The sequence below is a fragment of the Eleginops maclovinus genome, chromosome 9 (assembly GCF_036324505.1).
Source record: "Eleginops maclovinus isolate JMC-PN-2008 ecotype Puerto Natales chromosome 9, JC_Emac_rtc_rv5, whole genome shotgun sequence".
In the NCBI taxonomy this organism is placed as follows: Eukaryota; Metazoa; Chordata; class Actinopteri; order Perciformes; family Eleginopidae; genus Eleginops; species Eleginops maclovinus.
The window spans coordinates 2364315-2376579 of NC_086357.1; the positions used below are offsets into that span (position 1 = coordinate 2364315).

At 42.1% G+C, this 12265-nt stretch overlaps 2 protein-coding genes across 5 annotated transcripts in view; one reads left to right on the plus strand and one right to left on the minus strand.

Moving 5' to 3' along the window:
- hs2st1b (heparan sulfate 2-O-sulfotransferase 1b) overlaps positions 1 to 11822 on the plus strand; it is a 34185-nt gene extending 22363 nt beyond the window's left edge. Inside the window, exons 6-8 of the mRNA XM_063891396.1 lie at positions 6567 to 6664; positions 7310 to 7467; positions 10293 to 11822. Of these exons, the coding sequence (XP_063747466.1) occupies positions 6567 to 6664; positions 7310 to 7467; positions 10293 to 10519 (483 nt within the window). The 3' untranslated portion in view covers positions 10520 to 11822. The remainder of the gene's footprint in view (positions 1 to 6566; positions 6665 to 7309; positions 7468 to 10292) is intronic.
- Positions 16 to 3691, minus strand: LOC134869122 (zinc finger MYM-type protein 1-like). Of its 4 annotated transcripts, none has more exons than XM_063890562.1 (4): positions 3306 to 3691; positions 2951 to 3049; positions 2670 to 2747; positions 16 to 2493 (listed from the first exon to the last, which is right to left on the minus strand). In XM_063890562.1, exon 4 carries the CDS (start codon positions 2435 to 2437, stop codon positions 161 to 163), a length of 2277 nt encoding a protein of 758 aa, XP_063746632.1. In that variant the 5' UTR covers positions 2438 to 2493; positions 2670 to 2747; positions 2951 to 3049; positions 3306 to 3691; the 3' UTR covers positions 16 to 160. The 4 variants fall into 4 exon arrangements, with proteins under 4 accessions (XP_063746632.1, XP_063746631.1, XP_063746630.1 ...); XM_063890561.1 differs by having other exon boundaries at positions 2670 to 2750; XM_063890560.1 differs by having other exon boundaries at positions 2951 to 3691.
- Positions 11823 to 12265: the final 443 nt, after the last annotated feature.

Genomic DNA, 12265 nt, shown 5'->3' on the forward strand with positions numbered 1-12265 from the left:
ACATATGACGTATTCAGGCCCGTTTCTAGGATTTTGGGGGCCCTAGGCAAAGAAGTTGTTGGGGGCCTTTAAAAAAAAAATTTCCGCAATTCTGTGCGTTTTAATCACAAAAGAGGTCAAACATACACTGAAAAGTAGCCTTTATTATTTTTTTTATTTCCTACTGAAACTGCTGCTTGCGGCCCTTGGCCTCAGCAAATGCAGACACAATCCCCTCCAAGTCCAAAGACCTGCGGACGTCACTCTCAATTGACATGAGTGCCAGTCCAGAGAGCCTCTCTTGGCTCATAGTTGACCTCATGTAATTCTTTATGCGCTTCAGAGATGAAAAGCTCCTCTCTCCGGAGGCAACCGAGACAGGAAGGGTCAGAAGTAGGCGCAGTGCAATGCTTAAATTGCTGTACAGGTCCAACAGCTTCTCACTGTATATGTAGTCCAGCATTTTAAATGGGCACCTGGATACTTCATCTGGAAAGGTGTGGACAGCAGAGTTGATCTCCAATGCCAAGTCGTCTGCATCAATATCATGGAGGGTTTGTTCCACTTTCCTGCATCTCTCATGCAATTTCCCAGTCTTGATTGTGGCCCTCATGATATCAATGCTGAACAGGAAGTCGTACAGGGCATACACCCCCTCCAGTCTGGAAAATCTGTCTTTTAGGCTGGTGATGGCAGTGTCAACCAAAGGCAGGAAGAAGTCCCTTCTGAAGGCCTCTTCTGGGGTCGATTGGGTTTCATCTGTACTCTCGTAAAGGAACTGCCTTTTCTTTTTACGTTGCCTTTTCTCAGGCAATTTCCTCTCAATTTCGAGATCTTCTGCAATCTCCATTGCATCCGTTTGGCTTGATGCGAGTCCATTTTCCCTGAAATCTTCTAGGTACTCTGTCACTCCCTCGGTTTCTTTTTTCAGTGTTTGCATTGAAACATCCGGGCTCTGGAGGAGCTTGCTCATATGGTTAACCTGATACAAAACGTTGTACCAGGTTATTGTGCACAGAAGAAAGGACCATGTTTTAAGCTCACCATGTAAGCTTTTTGCTGAGGACATGGTCTCTGAGTCCCCCTTCTCTGTAGCATATGTCTCCAGTGCTGACAGTCCGTCTAGTATTTCAGGTAGATGGTACCGCACTACCTTCACACTGTCAATTCGGGCCTCCCATCTCGTCCCTGAAAGTGGCTTAAGGGTGAGCTGCTTCACATGCTGCTTCAAAATTGCCCAGCGGTGCACAGAGGAACTGAAAAGGTTGTACAGTCGTTGCAGCATACCAAAAAAAGACATGGACAACACTGAAGACTTGGCAGCATCTGACACAACCAGATTTAGTGTGTGACTGCTGCATGGGATGCATAGCGCCTTGTTGTTCAGCTCTAAAATTCTTGCCTGCACACCCTGTTTGTGGCCCATCATATTGCTGCCATTGTCGTATGACTGCCCACGGCAATCTGAAATGCTGAGGTTGTGCTTCTCCAACTGGTCAAGCAGGATTTCACTGAGCCCTTTACCAGTTGTGTCTTCAACATGTACAAATCCCAAAAAATGCTCAGCAATAGAAACAGGTGTTTCACAGTTGACAATCCTGAGAACAACAGAAAGTTGTTCCTTGTGGCTGATGTCAGGAGTGCAATCCATGATCACGGAGAAGTATTTTGCTTTGTGCACTCTTCTTGCAATCTCCTGTAGGATTTTGTCTCCGACCAGCTGAATGATTTCGTTCTGAATGACTCCACTCAGGTAATGCACCTTTGTCTCTTTGCATTGTATTCGTCTGATGTGTTCATTCATTACCGGATCAAACTGTGCTAGGAGTTCCACTTGAGCCAGAAAATTCCCATTGTGGCGATCATACACGGTACTGGTAGTTCCTCTCAAAGCCTGGTTGCGTTCTGCCAGATGGGAAACTATGGCAATCACTCTCCGAATCACGCCTTTCCAGTGTTCAACTTCAAGTTGCATCAACTCCATCTGTCTTTGATCAATCAGTGTACTGGTTTGCAGTCTCCTCTGAAGGTCGTGCCACTTTTTCACATTGTCACAGTGCACCTTTGTGCACTCGTGTTTTTTTAGGCGATAGGAAAGGTTCTTCCATCCACCGTAGCCACAGGTCGTTAAGGCATTGTCACGCTCACGCTTCCCGAAAACAGTACAAGGGAAACAGAACACTCCATCTGTGTGGATGGAATACACCAGCCACGATCGATGTATATTCTCACCATTTTTCATGGTTCTTTTGTAACTGTCCTTGGTGAATCTTCGAGGAGGATTGTCTAAGTTTTGCGGGAATTCAATGTCCATGATTTGCACAGGTCCTTTTTTGACTATTTCACAGCGCATACTGCTTGTTAGGACACTGGGCCAACATCCTGGGTCATCACTTAATGTGGTGCTTGCAATACCTACAGGTACCCCAGTTCTGGATGGTGGGGTGGTCTCTGCCATGTCAATGTCATCTTCCTCTTTGTCCTCCTCATGAAGTGGAGATGGAGTTGATGGCACTGTTGAAAACATATAGTTGCAAATTAATTTATAGCACAATTGCCATGTGGTAAGTACAGCAACTAGGGAATGGTGATCTACTTGTATAATGCTTTAAAAAGAAAGGGTCATTTTAATACACTTTCATAGCACATGGGTGTTAGGTGATAAGTTGAAATTGTGCGGCTTAATGCACCTTCTGTTGAACCACTGCTGGGAAGTGGTGTGGATGCTTCCACTTGCTCCTCCTCAAGTCGTGATGGAGTTGATGGCACTGCTGAAAAATATGTAATTACAAATTAATTCATGGCACAGTTTCATGTGTGAAGTACGACAACTAAATGCTTAAGGTATGGTGATCTACTTGTGTAACGCTTTATAGCAAATGGTCATTTTAATACACTTTCACAGCACATGCTGCTATAACTTTGGGTCACTATGATAGGTGATAAGTTGAAATTGTGCGGCTTAATGCACCTTCTGTTGAACCACTGCTGGGAAGTGGTGTGGACGCCGCAATGTTGTCTTCCACTTGCTCCTCCTCATAAACATGTGACGAAGACGATGTTGATGGCCCTGGTGCAAAAATAAATAAATACATAAATAATATTCTTTTTATTTATATTGCACATTTTGCATGCATTGATCTCAACAACTCAGTTATTCATTAACATTAGTGAATGTCCCACATATTTGAAATGTCCAGAAGACTCTGTGGGCAAGTGGAATGAATACACACAACTATGACTTGAATTAGAAAAATGTAAAGTCATTTTGATAACATCAAGTGTGTTGATAGAAGGCACTAATAATAGGTAGAAAAGAACGTTACCTTCAGTAGCACCAGAGACAACACTTGGTAGAGCGGGATGAAGAAATTTCAGCAATGCCCCTTGGAGAAAGAATAAGTACTGTATGATTAGCTTGGTTATTTTTCAAATGCTTTTGAAATCCTATCATTTTACAGTCTGATAATTGTGGTGAAATAGATATTAAAAGCATTACACACAGTTCCTACTAGGCGGTTTAGTGGCGGTTTCTATACGACTACAGGTGAAGCACTGCTTCACCAAAAAAAAGTAAAAAAAAAAATAATAATAAAATCTTACAATAATCCCGTTTTCACTGGTTTGAAAACAGAAATACAGTCACTAAGACGAGCTGTTTTCCTGAAATCAATTCTGTGAGTGGCAACAGCGCCATCCCCGCACCCGTGGTGTGTCTGTGTGCAGTGCCGCTGCTAGCCATTTTGGTGCCCTAAGCATAATTCCTTCATGATGCCCTCCCCCCCCCCCCCCCCCCCCCAATAAAAAAACATTCGCGGAAAAGTTTAACTTTTTTATTACCAAACATATAAAACAATAGCAGCAGCAAACACACAGCAAAACAACAAACTTTTGACATTTGAAAGTGCAAACTCCAAAATAAAATATACTTTCTCAAATGCTATGTAAACTTTTCTAAATGCCTGGCTAAACACTATTAATTTCACGCCACACAGTGATAAATGGTCTGAAGCCAGAATTGTTAGCCTACCTAGTGCAATGACTGCTAACTGTTACTGAGAAAGTATTGGCCACCGTCACGTCAAAATAAACCATAAACTGTCTACTATTCAATATCTAAAGTAAAGTAACGGCTAACTGGCATCAGTTACTTGCAAAATGCAGTTATAATTTTTAACAGCAAAATCTCAATTTAGCTTGCGCCTAAGTTATAACACATATTTGAGTTTGCTAACATTAGCAATAACGTCAGCTAGTTCAAGGTGTATGCATAGGCTAAGCTTTACACTAGCTGCACATATTTCCCGTATTTAAGAAAGATTAAACGTGGACACTTACCTGCAAGTGATGCACGGGCATCATCTCGCTGTTTCCTCTTTTTTCTTTTTTCTGCTCCTGACTCCTGTTGCCTTTTCATTTCCAAAAATGTCGAGTAATCCAAAAGACCACTGACAGCAAGGGCACCCACAGGGCGCTTGGGACGCAGATTGTGCAGATTGTGTTTTCGTTTGTGTTTGTGTGAGTGGGGAGGGGAGGGGGGAGGGGAGAGGGGGGCACCATCGGTACCTTTGAGTAGTATGCCTAAAAAGTGCCTCATATTTCTATAGTCTACTGAAATAATTTCGGCCTTATAATTATTATGACGATTTTTCATTAGGCTATTTTTGGTGGTGCCCCCTCGACACTTGGTGCCCTACGCACAGCGCGTAATGCGCGTTATGGGAGCGGCGGCACTGTCTGTGTGTGTCTGTGTACTGTCTGTGTCCCATAGAAAAAGCTCAAAGCTATCGGTACAGTTTTTAACGGTGGTCCAGTGGTATTTACAGCTATCATGGAGACCAACAACAACAAACAGCAGAATAGGTTTAGAAAAGGATTAATTGACACTAAAGTGGCTGTTTTCTTCATGTGGCTGATCTGCGCCGGGATGTTAACCGTTAAAATGTAAATAAAGTAAGTAAATCAACCCAATGGTATTCTAGCAAAATTATTGTAAACTCCCATGTTAATCTCCTATTAAATAGCTAGCTACTACAGGAATAACTATTTCACTGGTTGTCTCAAGGCTCTAACGACTGAAAACATATGTGAAGTTTATTTAGGATATTAAGAGGAATTAATCGTTGATCAATTTGGCCAGCTGATAACGTTATGAACTTATAGTGAAGTCAAAGGTAGCAGTTTAAGTTTGGTTAGCATGCTAGCATGCCAAACCACTGGTTCCTAGCTAGTCGTCGTTACAACCTCGCTACTCTAGCAAAATATGGTATACCCTGCCTGGCACAATTTTCATGTTGATTGTGTATATTCTACTTACCGGTGTCTTGTTTTCTTTTCTGCTCCTCTTCCCTTTTCTTCTTCTTTTTTTGATTGCCGGAGAGATAATTTCGCTTCATTTTAATTTTTCACTTTTCACTTGCACTTGACGCTGTCGCGCTAATGCATGGGAAAGGGGGGCCCCCTCGAGCTGGGGTATTTCGACTACAATGTGTCGTTGCGCTTTTCGGACATCGCATGCTCTAGGGAGGCGCTGTTGCTGCCCTCGCAGTCGCAGCAGAGCCCTTCATATACAGATGACTGCTTATTATTATGAAGCTATTTAAAATCGTCATTGCTGTTGAATACATGACCTGTCTTATTGGTATGCATGTTGTTTGATTCATGTTGCATTTGTATCAGACTTTTCTTTGAATTTTGAAAAAAAAAAAAAAAAAAAAAAAAAAAATCTTAACCTGTCGTCTTTGGGGGGCCTCCTCCTACTCGGGGGCCCTAGGCAATTGCCTACCATGCCTACCTGAACGCGACGGGCCTGGACGTATTTATTTAGATCAAATGCTCAAAACCCCCATGTTACAAGCTGCTTCATACAGTAGGCACCGATGATCTTTTACCCTGTGGCTCGCGATTGTTTGGTTTCCCTGACAACCAAACGAGCCCTGCCAGCCCTGCGCAAGAATCCGTGTATCATTCGTTCATTTGTTATCCGATTGTTTCATTTTCCATTTTTGGGGGTGCATAATCGAAAAAACGAGAAAACGAAAAACGAGAAAACGAACCGTAATCCGATTTCTGGTTTTGGTTTTGAAATCGGAAAAACGAGAAAACGAACCGTAATCCGATTTCTGGTTTTGGTTTTGAAATCGGAAAAACGAGAAAACGAACCGTAATCCCATTTCTGGTTTTGGTTTTGAAATCGGAAAAACAAATGAACGAATGATACACGGATTGTTTATATATAATTTGTAAGTTAATCATATTTTTTTGTTTATCAATTTGATACTGCTTAAGTTTGTACAGTATCATAATTATTATTTCATTATTATTATTATAATGTTTTGTATTGTTGTTTTACACGTTCAATATAAATCAAATCAAATAAACTACATTTAGGATGTTTATTAGTGATGCCAGTCCACAGGCTACCATAAAAGGATGTCAGGATGTCAAAGGACTCAGCGTCACATTGTTTTGTTTAAACCCATCCCCCTCACAGAGATCTGCCCGCTCCATAACTCAAATAAACGTGTGTTCCATGACCTTTTGTTAGACAGAATCATTGATGGAATGTGTATGTGTTGTTTTCTCAGACCTTTGATGAGTGTGTGTCATCGGGCGGGTCGGACTGTGCTCCTGAGAAGCTGTGGCTGCAGATCCCCTTCTTCTGCGGACATCATTCAGAGTGCTGGTGAGGGACAGGACCATCATCTTCCTGAAGCAGTGCAGGGAGCCTCAGGCGTAGTTTAATCACAGCAGATTGTTTTCAATTTTCAAATTGCAAGCCAAGGTGTTTCTTAACAAGCTGCAAGTGTTTAGGTGAGAGGCTCCTACCTCTGTACATTCACAGCTGATGCAGGTACAGCATTACCACTCATTTGTAGCGGTCCGTATTCACTCTTCTTAGTCATTCTATCTATGGTGTGGGGAAGTACCTCTGTGCTTCACTATCTTCCCAGTACGTCTCTAACTGCGGCTGCTGGGACAGTGAGTTAAAACAGCTGTTGGCCAAAGAAAAAATAAACTATGAGTGGAAAGTTATTATAAAGCTCGTATAAGCTGCGGATCCAAGTTAAAGATCCCTCTAACATTGCAAGAGTATAGTTCTCTTTAGAGTTCTTAGAATGAGCAACTCCCGTCACTTTGTTTCTCATCGCCATTAGAAACCCTGTTATAAAACGCAGGTATAGCTGCTTTAACTGGATGTAAATAGACACGCTGAGCCTCTGCATTCCACTATATCTGATTCAGTGAATGAATCAACACCAGATTGTGATTTAAATGTAGACCACACATCTAGAAACAGACATCACAGTATTTCTCTTCTGTGTTGCAGGGATGCCGGCAGCAGATGGGCCCTGGAACAGGCCAAGTACAACCTGGTGAATGAGTACCTGCTGGTGGGGGTCACTGAGGAGCTGGAGGACTTCATCATGATCCTGGAGGCAACGCTGCCTCGCTTCTTCAAGGGAGCCACGGAGCTCTACAGAACGGGTAGCAACACCTCTCTCTCTCATACACACACACACACACACACACACACACACACACACACACACATGCCTTGCTTATCCAACATTTTGTCGCCTCCACGATGGTCAAAGCCTCGGCTGCAGGCAGGGTTTTCAGATCTGTACATCCTTCGTGATATTGCAGAAACGCCTTGAGGGAAACTTTTCAAATTTGGCAGAAATGTGTAATTGCTTTTGTTGCTCAGAGGTCATAATGACTTTAGGTTTGCAACATTCTCCTGAATGCCATACCTCAGAAACGCCTTGGGGTCATTTCTATTATCTTTCGGTACAAAAGTCCTCATGAACCCCAAGACGAACTGTTCAGTTTGGTGTACTCCTGAAGAGGTACCAGGGCTAGTTCAGAGATGGTGCCTGATTGCGAACCGTTTTTCCTGTTTCCAGCACGGCGGTGCCGTTTATCGGTGCCGAAAACCTGTTTGAACCAACCGTGCATAAGAGAGTAACGTTGGAGGCTGGGTCATATTAATCTGAGCAAAAACAGTTTGTGGAGAGTATAGAGAAGAGAAGAACCTTTTAACAAGCAGTCGTGTTCAGATTGCAAAGTGACAAGAACGCGACCACACACTTATATAACACACTTATACACTGCCTGGCCAAAAAAAAAGGCCACACACTCTAATATTCGTTGGACCGCCTTTAGCTTTGATTACAGCACGCATTCGCTGTGGCATCGTTTCCACAAGCTTCTACAATGTCACCACATTTAATTCTGTCTTGCATTCATTTTTCACCAAGATCTTGTATTGATGACGGGAGATTCAGACCACTGTGCAAAGTCTTCTCCAGCACATCCCAAACATTCTCAATCGGGTTCAGGTCTGGACTCTGTGGGGGCCAATCCATGTGTGAAAATGATGTCTCATGCTCCCTGAACCACTCTTTCACAATCTGAGCCCGATGGATCCTGGCATTGTCATCTTGGAACATGCCTGTGCCATCAGGGGGAAAAAATCCATTGATGGAATAACCTGGTCATTCAGTATATTCAGGTAGTCAGCTGACCTCATTCTTTGGGCACGTTGCTGAACCTAGAGCAGACCAACTGCAGCAACCCCAGATCATAGCACTGCCCCACAGGCTTGTATAGTAGGCACTAGGCATAATGGATGCATCACTTCAGACGCCTCTCTTCTTACCCTGATGCACCCATCACTCTAGAACAGGGTAAATCTGGACTCATCAGACCACATGACCTTCTTTCATTGCTCCAGAGTCCAATCAAAAAGAAGCCGTTTTTTTCCGATTAGCCTCACTGACAAGTGGTTTACTTACGGCTACACAGCTATTTAGTACCAATCCCTTGAGTTCCCTTGGCATTGTGCGTGTGGAAATGCTCTTACTTTCACTATTAAACATAGCCGTGAGTTCTACTGTTGTTTTTTCTACCATTTGATTTCACCAAACGTTTAAGTGATCGCCGATCACGATCATTGAAGATCTTTTCCGACCACATTCCTTCCTGGAAGATGATGTTTCCCCACTGTCCTTCCAGTTTTTAATAATGCGTTGGACAGTTCTTAACCCCATTTTAGTAGTTTCAGCAATCTCCTTAGATGTTTTCTCTGCTTGATGCATGCCAATAATTTGACCCTTCTGAATCTTTTCTGCGACCACAGGATATGTCTTTCGACATGACTGTTTAACAAATGAGAAGCTACTCCCTGCATCAGTTAGGGTTCAATAACTTGTTGCCAGCTGAAACATAATCACCCATGCAGTAATTATCCAATGGGAAGCTCTTACCTATATGCTCATCTTTTTTTTGGCCGGGCAGTGTATAACACACACTTACAAACGCACACATGATAAACCAGGCTTACGGTTTTCAACCATACTTCCCTATCCTTGCTCGTTTAAAAGAACAGCACACCCGGGCCCCGGGACTACATTTTTAGAGACCGTGGTATCGATAAGCTCCGACGTGATCGGTATTGCCTGTCGGTGTTGGAGAAAAAAAAAAGATATACAAGTATATTTAATGTTCAATATACTATATATTTAATATTTAGTATTGCTACATAAACGTTATCTTGCACATTTTATCCAACCAACTCCGTTTTGCAATCTCATTATTTCTGCTTATCTCTCTCTCCTCTGTTGGGTTGGGGCTCGAGGGGGGAGAGAACAGAGCATTCGAAAATGACATTCGACGTGGACAATGCTCGATTGTAATCGCCGTAACATGAGTAGTCTGTCCAAACAGCATCATATAAAGACGGAGAAATGCACAGTTTGCGACTGCCATAACTCGTATCTCTGTTGACCCAATTCCAAGTAACGTTACGTCAGGTGCGCAGAGTACTCGTATCGTGTACTTGAGTAAAAGTAGAAGTACTCAGATCTTGTACTTGAGTAAAGTAGAACTACTCAGGTCTTGTACTTGAGCAAAAGTAGAAGTACTCCGATCTTGTACTTGAGCAAAAGTAGAAGTACTCAGATCTTGTACTTGAGGAATAGTAGAAGTACTCAGATCTTGTACTTGAGTAAAAGTAGAAGTACCAGAGTGTAGGAATACTCTGTCACAGTAAAAGTCCTGCATTCAAAATGTTCCTCCAGTGAAAGTAGAAAGTATTCTCATGCTTGCGTGACCGTCAGACAGTGAGTTACTCGGAGACGGTAGAGTAGACGCCAGTGGACGAGCAGTGTTGGCTCATGCTGCTGAACCACAGGCGCAAACCCTCGGCAATCTGGAAAGGAGTGAGACGTTTGAGAAGTCGTGCTTCAGCTTAATCTGGCTTAGTAAGAATACTTTATCTTACATCATTCCTCTTCCTGTTCCCCCAGGCAAGAAGTCCCATCTGCGAAAGACCACTGAAAAGAAGCACCCCAGCAAGGAGACAATCGCCAAGCTGCAGCAGTCGGACATCTGGAAGATGGAAAACGAGTTTTACGAGTTTGCACTGGAACAGTTTCAGTTTGCGCGCGCTCACGCCGTCAGGGAGAAAGACGGAGAGCTGTTTGTCCTCGCTCAGAGCTTCTTCTACGAGAAGATCTACCCCAAAGTCAGCTAGGAGCCAGAGATAGATGGGGGGGGGGGCACACGGGGACTTTCCAGTACCCCCAAAGTCTTTTACACTGTCACATGATACTGGTGGATGCTCAGATTCTGACCCTGTTCTGAAACTCTCTTTCTGTGGACTCTCAATGAGGAATCCAGTTTTTTATTGCTGCAGTTTGAGAGAACGTAGATATAAACAGTGTGAAAGAGTTTAAATCAAGGGCAGTGAAAAAATCACTGGATCTGATCATCTCAAAACCCAAACACTCAAGTTCTGTTGGGTTTTTAAAGTGGAGCGTCAAGATAAAAGCAGCAACCCTCAACTAGTTTAAAACCTTTTCTGACTGCTTTGAGAAAGAATTTAGATCTGGATATAACATCCTGGTACTCAGGTTCTTAAAACCGTAATTAATAAAAGAACCCCAGCTGCTGTTGTATATATTAACATGCAGGAAACATGTTCTTGGACCAAATGGTGCAGAATAAGATGGACCATTGCATCCTTTGGTGCGTGACGAGTAGTTCTCTTTATTCCTCTGAGGTGTTCTCAATATGTTGAACACATCATATCAGTCTTTCATCACAGGTAGTGATGTCTCTATGAGGAGCAGGAGACGGGTCATGATGAGGAGACAGCCTTAGGATGATTTGAGTGCAGGGTTTACAGGGTAGGGGTCAAGCTGATAGTGCCTTTATTACAATGTTTTTTTACAATAATTTTCTATGAAATCCCCAATCATGTTTTCTCTTTTGTTGTGAATTCATATGAACCGCAGTTCCTTAACGTGTCACATTCCATTTACAATCTAAACATAAACTGAACCGCACAATCCTGACTCTTTTGTTCCTGCTGTTTGCTTTTAACACATTGTGATCCAATGTGTATTTGGTGGCTCATGATGATACGGAGTAGGAAGTAACATGTTTTATTTGTTTGGCTGTCTTTAGCAATGAGTTTTTAATTTGTCTTTATTTTTTTATTTTTTACCGGAATTTTAGAAGGGAAAGGTTTTTGCCTTCTTTCAAATTACAGTATTACTCAACTTTTGCTGTAGTATTATGTGTTCAAAAACAAAACTTATCTGAGACTATAGAAAACTATTTTTCTGCAGCATTCGGAACATAGAAAATAATCCTTTTTTTGTTGGGTTTCTAAAAAACTGTCACTTGTGGTAGTTTTGTTAATCAAAGCTAAAAATGAGTTTTCTGCATTAATGCATGGTGTTTGCAAAGGTTAACATGAATACAAATGTGGTAGTTGAATGTAGCAGATTATTAAAGTCATAACAGCACAAATAAACCCTACATGAAGATGATCAAGCATTACAATGATTCCTTACCCATAGTGCAGTTCTATAGCAACTGATGTTGGAGCTTCTGTTCCAGTGAGTCCATGTTCAGATGTCTGCTCAGCGCTAATCACTTTTCCAACTCCAAACCCGGGTATGGCAGGACCTGATAGTGATCAGTTATAGAAGCTGTCCTGATGATCTACGTTTCAGCACGACACATTTACATGAAACTAATTCAGTCATAATGGAAATATGTTTGGATTCCTTTAAAGGTTTATCACACGGAAACCTTCCATCTTTTCTGTTAATCACAGAGATGGAAGAAGAATTAGAACTACTACAGTGTAAAAATACTCAGTAAAAGTCATGCATTTAAAATCGTTCTTAAGTAATCAAAATGTACATAAAGTACCAAAAGTACTAATTGTGCGTACAACTCAGAATTATGTATATTATATTACTGGATT

Bases quoted from the DNA above. Each gene is read 5' to 3' on its own strand.
- LOC134869122 (XM_063890559.1), bottom strand. From the start codon at position 3,074: ATGTATTTATTTATTTTTGCACCAGGGCCATCAACATCGTCTTCGTCA. The intron at 2,751-2,950 runs GTGCATTAAGCC...CATATTTTTCAG, and splicing joins CAGCAGTGGTTCAACAGAAG to CAGTGCCATCAACTCCATCA. The intron at 2,494-2,669 runs GTGCATTAAGCC...TGTTTTCAACAG, and splicing joins CAGCAGTGGTTCAACAGAAG to TGCCATCAACTCCATCTCCA.